The 15,002-nt window shown below is 45.4% G+C and overlaps 2 protein-coding genes across 5 annotated transcripts in view; one reads left to right on the forward strand and one right to left on the reverse strand.

Annotated features, from left to right (window-relative positions):
- Nucleotides 1-4,981, forward strand: part of LOC126531559 (trypsin-1) — a 50,845-nt gene extending 45,864 nt beyond the window's left edge. For all 3 annotated transcript variants that reach the window (XM_050179122.3, XM_055071246.2, XM_055071245.2), the window contains exon 8: nucleotides 1,846-4,981. In XM_050179122.3, coding sequence (XP_050035079.2) covers nucleotides 1,846-2,001 — 156 coding nt within the window. In that variant the 3' untranslated portion in view covers nucleotides 2,002-4,981. The remainder of the gene's footprint in view (nucleotides 1-1,845) is intronic.
- On the reverse strand, nucleotides 3,467-14,977 carry LOC126531560 (uncharacterized). 2 transcript variants are annotated; one of them, XM_050179123.3, is made up of 3 exons: nucleotides 14,439-14,808; nucleotides 8,275-8,428; nucleotides 3,467-7,700 (listed from the first exon to the last, which is right to left on the reverse strand). In XM_050179123.3, the coding sequence occupies exons 1-3, from the start codon at nucleotides 14,706-14,708 to the stop codon at nucleotides 7,036-7,038; spliced, it is 1,089 nt and encodes a 362-aa protein (XP_050035080.2). In that variant the 5' UTR covers nucleotides 14,709-14,808; the 3' UTR covers nucleotides 3,467-7,035. The 2 variants fall into 2 exon arrangements, 1 of the variants encoding a protein (XP_050035080.2); XR_008612712.2 differs by lacking the exons at nucleotides 3,467-7,700; nucleotides 8,275-8,428 and adding an exon at nucleotides 10,249-10,529 and having other exon boundaries at nucleotides 14,439-14,977.
- Nucleotides 14,978-15,002: the final 25 nt, after the last annotated feature.

The raw sequence follows: 15,002 nt of genomic DNA on the forward strand, positions 1-15,002 counted from the left end.
CGCGGAACGCGGAACCGAAGCCCAGTCATGAAACGAAGTCTGAAAATGCTAAAACCCAGACACTATGGAAACGTGACAGTTAACGGCGGACTTCGGGAGTCAGTGTATAATTGACTTCCTCCGCAGGGCGGAAGGTGCAAGCTTCTCCCCAGCGGCGTCCTGCTGCAAGTGCGCGCAAAAAAGAAAAAAGAAAAAAAAAAGCTTTTTATTTTATGCGCACAACGTACGGTTCTATGATCTAAATTTCACACGTGCCGCATTTTCCCTCTACGTGGCATTGAACAGGTTTGGGGAATGGGGACTGCAGAAGAGTCTGAAGTGCGCAAGTTCGTTTGCAGCCATCTCTAAGTGCGAACAGGAATGTCATATGCGCGGTGTATTTAAGTGCTAATTCTTTGTTTTATTTTTTAGGTTATGAAAAGGATCGCCCCTTCTTTGCTGGTTATTTGCGCCACAAGAGAACAAAGCGCTTAAATAAGCTATCGCGATATTGCTTAACTACGCAACAGTGAAACTGCGGAGGAAAAAGTTATATATTGAAATAAATACCCACGAAAGAAGTGACAGATAATCAGAAAACTAAAAAAAAAAAATTATACCGCCTGGGCAATTAAAGTATGGTTTAGTTGGCCTACTTGAATGAATCGGCCACACTAATGACAGAGCAGTTCATGAACGTTGACGCCGCTCACTTTCATTAATGCGACGAGATAATCAACACTAATTTAGTACAGCCGCCATTATTTTAATAAAGCCCTTTGTAGTAGGTTGCAGTTAGAATGCAGTAACTTAAGTTCGCGACCGCCCTTCACGAAGTCCTCACAGCGATTATTGCTCTCTACGTTGCTTTGTTGTGGCAATTTCCTTCTATATCTGTAAGAGCTTCGCAACTATGTAGTCAAGGACGATTATTAATATCATGATAGGAATGTAAGCGCTGTCCACATTAGTTAACGAGAGGGCCAAAGCTGATGCAACTGCGCAAGTGCTGCAGACCTCCTTGTCGCAGTTGAATTCCAGCAAACGTTGGGAAACGTATTCTCAACAAGCGCCGATGACTTCTTGGTCAACAGGTGGCCGACACCCAGTCACACCAATAAACGTATTGGACAGCAGCTTGAGAACTGTTCCACGTCACAAATTAAGCGGCGCTCATTTAGCGTCGTTATCGGACATTTTTGTTCTTCTCAGGTGAAAAAGTAGACATCTTTAAAACAACGACAAATGGTGCGCAAGCACAGCTCGGCAGCTTAACACACTCAGGCGTCGACTGCGACACCATTCAGCAAGCGACCACACAAATCAGCGTTTGGAACTTCAAAAAACTCGTGCAACAATAAGCAAGAACAAAAAAAAAAGCTACAGAGGAATGCAAAGCTGTCTTTATAATCCGTGCGACGATAAGTTCCCCCTAAACAAAACACATACACGCAAAATAAAATTATAGCGAGGCATCAAAATAGGCGCTCCAATGTGTGCGAAGATTAAAAAAAAAGAAAAAAAAACATCGCGCACAAGTTGGCCTAGGCTATAAGGCTAGAAAGGTTCCTAGGCTGTCGCTCATTTTCTTGCCGAGACTGTCACACTGGATAAAACTGCCGTTGTTGCCAACATTGCTCTGCAGCATAACTAGATGTTTAGCAACAAATGTTTGACCAACACATTAAACAACCGTTAAAAGAAACATGCTCCGCACTGTAGATAACCGCTGAACAATTTTGGGCACTTCTTTCGCGGAGTCATCGCCTTCGCTGCCTTCAGAAGATAAATGACGCAATAGGGAAGGCGATCTTGCTTATTAAAGGCGCCTATACCAACGCCAGATTTTTCCGTTTTTCTGAACAGGGTGACTCAGGCGGCCCGCTGACCTTCAAGAAGGACGACCGCTACTACCTCATCGGTCTTGTCTCGTGGGGAGTCCAGTGCGCGCTACCTTCTCTACCCGGAGTCTACACGCGGGTCTCAGAGTTCGTCGACTGGGTCAGCATCTACGTCAACTGATTAAAGTGTCAGCGCAGCGACAAAGGGCACCAAGTGATTCCTACCCCGGCCAGCGGCGGGCCTCTTACAGTGCTCTGTGTGAAAGTGCGCGGCTGCCGCCCGTGACTGTGATAGACTTGTGAAAAAAAAAAGAAAGAAAACGCCTAAACAGGTCGTAGGTGCGCCAAAATCCAGCATTGAGTAAGTATTTGTGGCCCCCTTAGCGGTTTTCTGCGAGAAGAAGCAGCGCAATTTCGAGAAGTCAAAAACTTAATTACGACACAACTTCCCAAGCTCAGGATTATTTGTAGTAGGCCGTGATAGTTCATCCCTTATAGGGTTGTTCACAAAAGATGTGATCCTAGACCAAGTGTAGCAGGCACCGTCATAAGTGCTAATATTCTTTCGCGGCTAAACAAACGCACCGGACAAACTAGCTCACATTAAAATCTCAGGTAACCGATCATACGCAAAATTACGAGAGGTCCGATTCAGCTGTGGCGTTCCCTCAGGTTTTCACTTGGAGAGTTGAGCAGTGGATGTGTGTCAGGTCTTCGAATTTCGCAAGTAACAAGATGCGAGGCCGCGAGACGGATCTGGCTCGAATGAGTAGCACTCGAAGCTCCGTTCGGACACCCACTCTAACGAGGCTCCCAGCACAGAGTGACTAGAGTTTATGCCAACATTCAGCAGATCAGCAAACGGAGCAGGTTCGTTTCTGAATTGGGACTTCATACAACTTCTGATCACGAGACATGCATGGTCAAGACGGCACAAGAGAATAGCGCTGCGACAACTGCTCTCGGGCAACACTGGCCACGAACACGTGACGTTTCGGCGCCTTGCCGCCGGCTTGCGAACTTGTAATAATTGTTGGCTGTTTAGGTGTACAGCAGTTTTTCAATTGCGCATTTCGCGCGGCGGACGAAGGACTGTACTGCTTCGGTACAGCCGCCAAAGACAATGCGCGCATAGCCGCGATTTCTTTTGTACAGTTCTGTAGAAAATGTGTGTGCAGTGATTGTCATTTTTTCGTTATGCTTCGCGTTCCAGGAAAAGCATCGCCTTGTGGACAACGAACTTATCTGTGCACAATGGACTTGTGCTGACTCGTACCCTGAAAAATACTGCGTGCTTCGTGTGAAAAGGTTGCATCTGCATGTTGCGACGATCTTCGCGTCTTTAGTTGTTAGTATTCCCGTTTTCTGGGGAAACGCTGTTTCTGCGTTGCATGCCAAAGCGCGCTAGCACAAAAGAGCAACAAGAAGAACTGGTACCACAACGTTCTTTTCGTTTCCCTTGCTTTGCGCTGCGTCTAGATTTCGTTAGCAGTGAACTAAAGCAGCGCTTCAACATTTTCTGAACATAAGAAAGAAACTTGCATAGTCGCTATAGGCAACATAGTTATGAACATCAGCTGGGCGCCCACAATCTCGCCCGAAAGTCTGCTTGCCCATTCCTTAGATTTTCCAAACCAATCAACCAATAAATGAAAAATGAGCTTTATTTAAAAAATTCAAGCAACAGGTGCAAAATACTTGAACCAATAGCATATACAGCTATAGTACTTGTTCCAATACAGAAAACTGCGCGTTTTCTTTTCTTTTTTTTTAACGTTTACTCTCGCACAAGAGTAAACACACCGGCTCCTGGACGGATTTCTTTAAACATCATGGCCAAACACTGCCTCCTCCAAAGACAGGTCTTTCCAATTATTAGAAACAAATAGAAATTTTACTCATTACATGGCGGCGTCATCTTCTGGCAGAAATCAATGTTACTGCGCCAGTGCTGTAACTCCCCAGCTCCACAGGGCTCGTGCCACACAATCGCCATGGCCATGCTGATTAACACTGTTCGGCACGGCCACTGTGCATAGTTTTGAGTGCGGTGAACGCAAGGAAAATGGAAAAGGGGCGGACAGCGAGGGCGCTGCGGCAGCATGGATTTGATTGGTGATCACTCCTTTATTACAAGGCACGTACAAAAACCTTTCGCTAGGCAATATTCTTGAGGAGATACCCTTGCTTACCACGCACACCACACTTGTTTCATTAAATGTACACGACCTCTTTAAGGCACAAACCTTCCTTACTGCTGCAGGCTTTGCACGTCTCCTGCCACGCTCTTGCTAAACCATCAAAATAACAATGAAGGCCAAGATTTCAGGCTTGTTCAATTAGCCTTCCTTGTAAGCTTCGCCAGCACGCCTTATCAATTTAGCCTTCGGAACAAATACACTGTCGTGGCCACAACTGCCATAATCTGCACTTTGAACGGCAATTTGCGTTGCGACTGTTGTGCTGAATTTTCTTTTACCACACAACTAATTATATGAGGAATCGAGTGCTTATTTAATAATTAGAAAGCGGAGGAACCATGTTGTGGAAATTGTTTTTGTTGCCGCAATATGTTTTTCTTGTCGAAAGCAGGCTGGCGCAAACACAGGTGAGGCGGCTACGCTCAAAGCTCTTCACTCAAGGTTGGCGCCAATTTTAGTAACAGACAAAAATACCATAATCGCAAACAACGAACACTATTTTGCTATGGCAACGAAAGTGCTTTACTGTCAAGTGTGTGGCACGTTGGTCATGATTTATGTTACGTACAAACGGAAAACAAAGCAACACTTCGCCCGCGTTATGTTGGTCTGGCGAAATTGTATGTGGCCACTGATGCCCACAACTTTCTTTCGAAGAGGTGCCAAAGAACGACGGGTTATGTCAAGCTATTCATCAGATGCCATTGTACAAACCACTCTCGCATGATTACTAAACATCAAGGCGCCTAGTACCCGCACCATGTTTCGATTTATCGAATTGATTTTTGTCCCTGCTTAACGCGATTTTTTGCTTGCACTTTTGTAGCTGGTTCAGCTGCGTGATGTAACGGTTAGTGAATGTGTTAAAGCGACAAAAAGACAAGAATTACGACGCATGTTTGCCGAAACCAGCGACTTACGCATGTTTCCTGGTTGTAAATAAAATTGTTTTGAAACGATTGTGTTTTGTCGCTCTTTGCATCTGAGGAAAAAAAATCGCAATTTTGGGCCCGAAAGTGGGCCATTAAATTTTTGCGACTTTTCATCCTCTCGCATCTAGAGAACACAATGTCTTATGTATATATGTACATATTCTTGGACAATATGTCGGGGGATCTTATTCCTCAAGCACTCACATTCTATGTAAAAGAGGTCCAGTGAGCACTAGTCCAGAGGTCCCTTGGAAACATTGTTTCTCGTAATGTCCACGCACGCTTGCAAAGCGAAAAATCCTGCACTATTAGATGTCACTTCCGATAACTATGGCATATCGCCGCAGCTATATGAACAGTAACTCATTTTCTCCGCAACGATGCAGCAAGTTACTGTTTAGGCCGCAGTTAGTCCTAGAAGGCTCGGTCCGAAGCATTGGTAGCTGCAGTCCGAGACACGCCAGATGAGTAGAAAGGAAGCTTGTCCTCCAAAGCCTTAGAATGAAAATGGTTGCATTGCCGATCAGAAAACATGCCACTCGCCTCTGTGCAATGAACTATAAGAAGCAGCGCTATACGTATACTACTGCACAGTTCTATAAAGATGAAGAGTACTGTGGTGCATTTGTTGACTTGCAGTGGTGCCGGCTGCCTGTACAGTTGGAGAATACGCAATAGTTACTTCTCGAACTAAGTAACAACAATGTAACCTGACACTTTAGTTACTTGTTTGTGCTAGTGCTCGTGCACGTTGTGTGCTCGTGTACTATGTATGAATACGTCATTTCAAACGAAGAGTCGAGATCTGCATTGCGGCGACAAGGGACGAATTGGGTCTAGTTGGGTTTGCATATTAGAAGGAAATAGCAACACGTGAAGACGAGGCTAATGCAACGCTTGCGCTTGCAATTGTCTTTACCATTTCGTGTAACGCGCTGTCGTTTCCTTTCAACATGCGTTGCTAGAGATCATAAGGAAAGCACCGGTGACTCATCCAGCTAATACAGACGGGAGCTGAACCCGTGTTGAACCCTAGACTGGCCTCAACCTCAATACAAAATGGGGAAGTACACGTACACTACTTTTATAGTCAGAACATGGTCCCCTCAACACTGATACTGTTCAAAAAATGACACAAAAGAATTATGTTGCATTGCATGCCGACAGCCTCGTGGTTAACAAGTTACAACACTATACAAAAGTACACGAAAAGAAAAAGAATTTCGGCAGAGGCACGATTGCTTACGTGTGGGAATGAGAAAGCATTATAGTGCCTTTGGTTAAATGTCTTTTTCCTTTTCCGTTTAAACCTTCTTCCGCGGGCCGATCGCGGAGGTAGTGCACAGTCACACCAATAAAATTATCATTTTTAGGTTACACATCTGTCATCGTTTCTCACTTTCAATATTTAAGTCTGAGAAGATTTAAGATAGAAAGCACGCGTTATCGGTGACATTTATTTGTGGGATGCCGTTCTCAAAATACTGAGGAATAATTTTGTCAGGAATGTAAAACCTGGTAAGAGCAACTTTAGTGATGGAATGGTGCGACAATATAACCCACAGATACCGCATTCCATATAGCATGGCAATTATAGCGCACGTATACCTAAATGTATACGGAACCTCGCGGCGACTGCGACGACGGCAAACATTCGCTTGCGGCGTCCATGCAATTGCTATCGCAATAAAACGTGACGTGTGCAATGACGCACGCACGCGCGCGTCGGGGAAGAATGCTCGTCTCGCACTCCGGAGGCCGGGTTCGATTTCCACCCACACCGAAACTAAAAAAATTTTCTTTTCAGATCGATTAATTTACTATGTTTACGGGAACCTCCCTGAAAACTGTGACGTCAATCCGAGAATTTTCTGACGTGCTTTTACTCCCTGCGGCGTCGGTCATTTTTGGTACCACCTTTCGGCCACGTCGACAAATTTTCGCGTAATGGGGCATGTAATGCTTTCTTATTAAGAAACAAAATTGTGTACAAGCATCCTTCACCGCAAAAACGGCTCTACAAACAGTGCGTCTCGACCCCGCAAATACCGTAGCGAAAAATGTTACGGTCGCTGTCACCAATCAACCATGCGGGCTTAAGCCGGCAGAAGCTGACCTCTCAAACATGACGTTATGCTTGGCCTGCAACACCGTTTCCAACAACCTGAGTTTCAGCATGTCCCTCCTTATCGGCTCCAGGTGACGAAGCTCTTGAGCAATCATCATGGCAAAGTAGTAATTTTCGTCCTTGGGGCCGTCGTTCGTCGAGACCTGCCGGCAGGGCGCCGATTGAGGAGGTTCCCGGTCCTCTCTTCTGAAGTGTTCCGCCACCTCAAACTGCCTCCTCCACTTTTTTAGCGGCGGCTCCTGCGACAGAACGGCTAAAACTTCGGCAGCGTGACTACTCTCGCCGTCATACGCATCATCGTCTTCCGGCGAAACTCCTGGCTCTCCACTACCGTCGCCAGCTTCAGCGACGGCGTCAGCCTCGTTACTGGCTTCGTCCGTTACCATTATGGGATCAGTTTCGTCGACTCCTTGGGGAACGTTATTAGGTCCAGTGGCAGCATGACTGCGAGGGTGGTGGCAACTGCGCAGGAACGTCAGGTCTTCGAAAAACTCCCACTGGGAGCAGTAAGTCTCACCGCAAGCGGCACCGGCTGCAGAAGATTTCGAAGCGTTTACTTTCTGGTTTTCGCGGAAGAAGTACGTCCTCAGGTTTCGAAACCGCGCTTTCGCTTCCTCGGCTAAAAAAAAGAGAGAGAGAGAGAAATATAAAGCGAATTTTAACCATAAGCACAATGACGACTGACAGCTAGCGTGCGATGCCGTACCGGCTAGGCACGCATTACAATCGACGCTCTTGCTATTTACGATAAATGCAACAGAAAGTTGCAAATAAAGAATATATATACCAGCGATAACATACTACTGACGCCAGCCCATTCGGCGGCGCGTTAGTAGATTGAGAAGGAGTGAACATTTTAAAGTTTAATTCCAATTTAGGCAAACCTCTCCAGTTTCCATTTACGGGGCTCTCTATTGACAGGTCCCTCTCTCTCTCGCGTACACAGGGTAACAAGAACAGCAAGAGCGACTTAGCATATGAAGAAAGCATGAAAAAAGATTGAATTCGAGATGATGCGAAGAAAATTTGTTAAAAGCAAGTCGCTGATGACCTCTATCATTTTTACGTAGACGAATTGTTCCGCTGTTATTGTTACAACACGATTACTTCTCTGACACAAGACTACCATCGAACCCTCATCCGGAGAAGAGAGAGAGCGAGAAAAAAAAAGTAAGAACAAACAATGCACTCACGCGTGCAACCAATTATTGCAGAAATGGTTCCCAAATGCTTGTCACGAATCATTCGGTTCTTGTACATTTTGTGTTCCGGATTGTACAAGTTCTCATGGTCACGAAAAAACAGGATCAGCGCTTTCGTCGCGGCTGCGGTCCAAGGAAACTGTTTCTGAAAGAGTTAAACGAGCAAAGGCTGAGTACGGAGTCGAAACCACCACTCACGTTATCACGCAAGTAAGCTTTCACGTTGTCAGCCCCTGTTTTTGCTTTGAGTATGTTGCAGAAGCAGCGCATGAAGAGAAAAAAATTGAGACGTCGGTTTTTAAGGACCCCCATTAACACTTGAATTCACATATAGAAGGCTACAGTAAAAGCGAAACTTGAACGCATTGTGACATTGTAGTGTCGGTTAAGAACGGCAAATACTGCCAAGAGTGTGAGTTCAGAAGTTAACTCATTACTGGGCAAACATATGCCTAGAAAAAGAAGCAGCATTCAAACCACAGCGATAGCGGCTAGCACAGCCGTCGAAATCTGATCTCACTGGTCAGTTGCGTCCGTGATTTACACATGACTCACCGCATAGATGCCTGCGTACGTTCCAGAATATCCAACATTATTCGCGACGCGCGAAAATTCTGATCAAACACGCCTCCTCTGCTATAGAATTTGCGACAAAGTTCAACAAATATAAGATTCTGCCTGTAGGCGCATCTTGCTCTGAGCGACAACCTGCATGGTAACAGCGACAATACGGTGAAAGTGAACAACAAAAAGTAAAAAAAAAAGAACGACGGCTGGCAGAGCTAATTTCGGCCCTTTGGGGAAGTATCTCACTACGATTATTTTCATTTTCAATCATTTTCTCTCTTTGTTTTCTCTCTTTGACAACCACACCTCCGCTATCGCCTATAGCAGCCGCTCGGTGGGGCGGATGAATATAGACAAGGATAGAATCGGATGATGAAAATTATTATCAAATATATGCCTCCTGCCATTGTTTTAACCGAACGTACACCAAAATAACGGTGCATGAGCATTTCTGCATTCCGACAGCAGCATCGGAATGCTGCTGCAAAGAAAGGAAGTTTCAGTCACAAAGCGCAGCTTAGCCAGGGCACATTCTGCATGCTGTCAGATTCAGCCATTATGTCGAATTCGCCATCTTGGCCACTATGATTGGCCGACAGGGCTGCTACGGCCGCTCTGATTGGCTCAAAACGTCAACATGGCGGAATTTGACAATATAATGGAATTCGACAGTGTTCTAATAGCAACACTCGTTCAAGAACAGGACGCCGGAACCGTTGGGCCAGCGCAGCGGATTATTGCCAATTGCATGAAGTGGTTGGACGAAATAAAGAAGCAAGAATGCAAAAAAGAAAACTGAAAAAGAAACACTACCTTCCGATTGCTTAAAATGCGTTCATCGATCCAGCGTCTTGTATCTTCATTCAGTAAGCGGAGTGGATTCGCCATAAGCATGCAGTAAACGTAACCAAATTGGAACAAACGAAGCATCTGAGCGCTTAGTAGATTGCTGCTCCCCTGATCACGGCGCTACTATTAAATCAACAGCGCGAAGAGCAAGTTTCCCTGCATTCGTCCGTTCTGCTCGAGTTGCTGCGAGCCACGGAACAAGAGTAATTTCATTTGAACGTTGAAATGGAGGTTACGCCTAGTTAAAAGACGCTCTGCGCAGTCGTAATGCGCAGTCCACACGTCAGCTTTCCCGATGTTGCCGGCTCACGAAGAGATCATATATCGGCTTAGGCTGACGAGCGCTGTCGTATAGCGAAAACTCCGGGGCCGCCATAGACCATCCGTCTTCTGGCTGTAGCGCTCTTCAAAAAATAAGAAAAAGGTGTGGCAGAGCTCTCCTGCACTTTCTTTATAACGTTCCCAGGACGCCTTAAGGTTTTGTGCAAGACTTTTTTAAAAAGCTAATTGAACCTTAAATGCTTCATTATTCGCCAGACAATACTGTCGTAAACCTCGGAGCAAACTTTATTTCTGCTATTTACAGGAGAGGTGTGAGCTGAGCCCTAAGGGCCCAGCCCTTACAAAGTCTAGGGGGGGGGGGGGGGGTCCCTAGTCCTGGATCTCCGTGGCTTCTGCAGCGGCTTTGGCTCGGGCCACCAGGGCACGTTGGTCCTGGAGGGTTGAGCAGCCGAGCAGGGCGGCCTCCCAGTCCTCTCGGGTAGGGTCAGGGCACAGTACTGTATTCGTGTAGAGACGGAGAAGCCAGCGCTCCTCCGTATTTTTGAGGCCTTTACAAGGGGGGAAGTATTGGCCGTGATTAAGCTCAGCAGGAGCCTGTTGTGCGTTCCATAATGGATTACACATCAGCACTCCAAGGCGCTCACGTCAAAGCTGGAAATGGTGTACCAGTCCTACACTCTTAGATAAATGTACACCCTTTGGGGTGTATATTTGTCACACAACAATAATCGTCATCAGCCTTGCCTGCATTTCCTTTCCTTAAAGCTTCGAGTCCGGTACTTCCAAGTCCCGAACGGCATGCGCGTTATCAGCATGACAGAGCATACTCGACAGGAAAGTAACGAGCGCAGCGTTTTCAAGAAAGGAAATGCGGGCAAGACAGATGACGATTATCGTTGTGTGGCAAATATACACCCAAAAGGCCGTAAATTTTTTTTACACTCTTAAGCCCCCCCCCCCAAAAAAAAATTACACCCTTTTGCCTCAACTATAATCGCCATCTGTCTTGTCCGCATTTCCTTTCTTTACCGCAGCGAGCCTCGTACTTCCAAGTCACGAACGGCATGCCCGTTATCAGCATGACAGAACATTCTCGACAGGAAAGTTGCGAACGCAGCGTTTTCAAGGAAGGAAACACAAGCAAGACAGATGACGATTATCGTTGTGTGGCAAATATACACCCCAAAAGGTGTAGATTTACTTAAAAGTGTGCATTATACACTCTTAGAAAAATTTACACCCCTTGGGGCGTATCCTGTCCAACAACAATAATCGTCATCTGTCTTGCCCGCGTTACCTTTCTTTAACGCTGCGAGCCCGGTACTTCCCAGTCACGAACGGCATGCGCGTTATCAGTGTGACGCAGCATTCTCGACAGGAAAGTAGCGAGCGTCGAGTTTTCAAGAAAGGAAACGCAAGCAAGGCAGATGACGATTATTGTTGTGGGACAAATATACACCCCAAAGGGTGCAACTGTTTTAAGAGTGTACGAAAAGCTTACACCCTTTGAGTCGTATTTTGCCACACAACAATAAACATCATCTGTCTTGTCCGCACTTCCTTTCTTTTACGCTGCGAGCCCGGTACTAATTACTAGGAATAAACACTGCAAATGTGTAGAATTAAGATTTTCGAAATACTGCTCAGGTCCCCCCCCCCTTTTTTTTTACCAGGATGTGTTCTTGGTTCTCAATTATTGTATTAACGCAACATTCACTAATTATAGTTCATACGCGCTGTATCAAACATTTAAAACAAGTGCCTTTGCATGGAATAGTGTCATTTTGTCGTTGAACATTATTTAATTGCGTTCACGGCACCTAAATAAGGACTTATCGCTTACATTGTTGCCTATTTATTTGTTAACAAGTCAACTGTGAGTGATTTATATACTCTGCACGCATGTTTTGCTATTTTGTCATTGAATATTAATTCATATTCTGTTGATATTGTGTTCTACTCCTTGGTTAATTCTTGAACATTGGGCTAACGCAACAAGCATTCAGTAATTATTTTCCATACGGCGATGCATCTACCTTTGTAAAACTGGTGTCTTTGCATGGAAACAATGTCAATGTGTCACAGACTATTCATTGCGTTCGTTGTACCTAAATAACGAGTTACAGTATAAAATATAAAGACGCCAAATAAACGGACACACACAAGAGAGCGGGACAGTCTTTATATTTTATAATGAACAGCTACCAAGTAGCCCAACAGGAAGTGCTTTTAACGAGTTACAGTTTCCATGTTTGTTACCTACTGATTTGTTGCCACGTTAATTGTGAATTATTTGTATAGTTTGTATGTATCCTATTCCACTCATATCTTGGTCCTGAGTGGGGCCGACAGAATCTATAAATAAATAGGCAAAATAAACCGATTTTGGGCATATTCTCGCACACGCGAAGTCCATTGGGTGTATTTCCTTCAACGTCATTCCCCAGGTATAGATACCTCCTCCGGCAAACGTAATCAGGAAGAAAGCATGGAGAATTAAATGAAAAAAAGAAACGACGAATCTCATGATAACGATCACTATTTAAGTGACGTCCCCTTTGAAGCGGGCTGGAGGTATATGTCTTCACACTAATGGTTTGCTGTTAAACAACATGGTGCTCTGAATTTCTTATTTGCGTGTGTGTGTATGCGAGTGTGTTTTGTTGTTGTTATTCTGTTCTTTTGTCCTTTCTTTACGAACTCCTGTTGTGCGGAAATTTACATATGTGCATCCAATAAAAATTTGTTGCGAGTTCAGCACCGTGTTTCGTGGTCCCACTTCTCTGTGTCGCGTCCGTGTTTCTCACTGCCGTTATTATTTCTTTTTTTTTCTAATATGTCGCCTGTAGGCAACACTCGCCAATAAAGGGTTAAGGGTGAGGAAAGGAGTGCTGGGCTGGTGGCATCCTTCTGGTTCGCGGAAGCTTTAGAAGGGGACCGGGGGGGGAGGGGGACGTGTACAGCACCCCCCTCTACCTTCGCCTCTGGCTACGCCCCTGATCCTATGGTACCGAAAGTGGGGCCAGCTAACAGCACTGAAAGTACTGCCCACGTTATCCTCGACGCTGTCATGACGTAGAGAAGCTTGCTACGATGGCATGCCGAGGCGTCCAATCCGTCGTCGCGCGCCATGCACTGCAAGCGACGGTACACGGTAGGACGTCGAGAACATGACCTTCGGGAGATAAAATGATACGCAGCGAGCACAAGCGGTCAAACATTTGACGTGAAGAAACCGAAGGAGGCGGGGAGCATCACGTGGGCAGTTCGCCCGACGCTCTTCATGCGTCCAGTTTCGATATCGAAGCAGGATAATGCGAATTTTTTGTCGACGAATATCTTAAGAATGGACAGCGCTCTCAAAATTGTGAATTGATTTGCTTCCTGAAGCCTCCATCTTCAACACTACCATTGCTACGCTGGCCATGTGCCATCGTCCACAGTATTGTGCACAGAGACGTTTACTTACTGCAGTGCTTAAGTTCGACGATCGACCGCTTTCGGAAGACACAATCCTCCAACGCAGACATGACTCATTCTACATCTTATAAGAAGACTGTTAAAGCACTGTTGCGATATTTGAGACCTACAGGACTTAGTGAACGCATTTAGAACTTATTTTGTATTTTTCTCTTTCCTCCTCCATTCTAGCCCCCTTTTCACCGCAACCAATGTGCAGGGTAGCAAACCGGATATTTGCTTCTGGTTAACTCCCTGCCTTTCATCTCTCTCTTCGCTTTAAAAATACAATGAAAAGATTTTAACTAATTTCAATAGATTAGCGAATAGACTGCGTCGGCTATTTGACCACTTAGTGATCGCCAGGCTGAAAGAACGGACAGTGAAAAAAGCATCTTCGCATCATATATATACGTGTTTATCTGCCGTGGTGTCGGCATTTTGTGTTATCGCCGACGTATAGAGACGAAAAGATCCTGCAGTCGATATAAATGGTTTGCTGTTTTACAGTGTTCACTAAGTTTACCTCGACCAAGACACGCGTGATTCGTTGGTATACATCTACTCATACACAGTCCTTTTTGCAGTTGTGTTCGTGATACTTAGCTGAGCTAACAGCCCAAAAGTTCACGCCGATATGCTAACAGCCAGTGACGCGTAGGTAGGGAGGGAGTTTATTTCGGAGTCCGAGCCCCTCCGAAATTTTTATACTGAATTCTGCACAAAAACTGGCTTCAACTTTTGCCTTCCAGTAAAGTCATTGTTACATGCGCAAGCGATAGATGAACGCTCCCAATTTCTCGGTTTATATACTTCACATCTTCGCGCCAAAGAGCTTTCAACCACAACGCTCATGCATAAGCATAGCAGTTTACATCATGAAAGCGACATGTGCCAATGTACAAAAATACTCAGAGAATGCTTGACGTTACTATCACTGCACATTTTGTCTTCGATACAGCGGTCAATAAAGCGCAGTGCGATTAGCATAAACTCACCATCATGTCAAAGCGCAAATGCCGAAATACTGAACAACTTGTGCTTGAGTAGTTGTACGTAGCACGCCTAGAGCACGTCAACGTGCCTAACTGCGCATTTCTGTCTACAATATTTTGCCTCACATCACTGCTGTTTGTTGCTGATACCGCCCGCAAACGCTCCACGGGAACCAGCGACACGCACGCAGCCGCGTCAGCAACGTCAGCAACGTGACCAAGCGACCCAGCAACTCGAAGGAGACGCGGCTTCGTAATCGCATATTTGTTCATAAAGATCGGCAAGAAATTCAGGGGTGCGCAAGGGCTATGAAACAATGAAGCAGCGGCTTAAGACGGTTAATCACGGTAATGGTAACGAGCGGACGTAAATGAAAATGAAAACTACAGGCCGGGCTTTTTGAAGAAACAGCTGTCATTCATGCAACTAGGGAAGAAACTAGGGAAGTATCAGGGAACAACCGGCGCGGGGTATGTGCGTCAGCGCAAGACCGCAAATGATGTAATTAGCTATAATTAATTTAATACAAAACACCGCGACTGGAGCTAATTGGCAATATATGAAGA

The sequence above is a fragment of the Dermacentor andersoni genome, chromosome 5 (genome assembly GCF_023375885.2).
Source record: "Dermacentor andersoni chromosome 5, qqDerAnde1_hic_scaffold, whole genome shotgun sequence".
NCBI lineage: Eukaryota > Metazoa > Arthropoda > Arachnida > Ixodida > Ixodidae > Dermacentor > Dermacentor andersoni.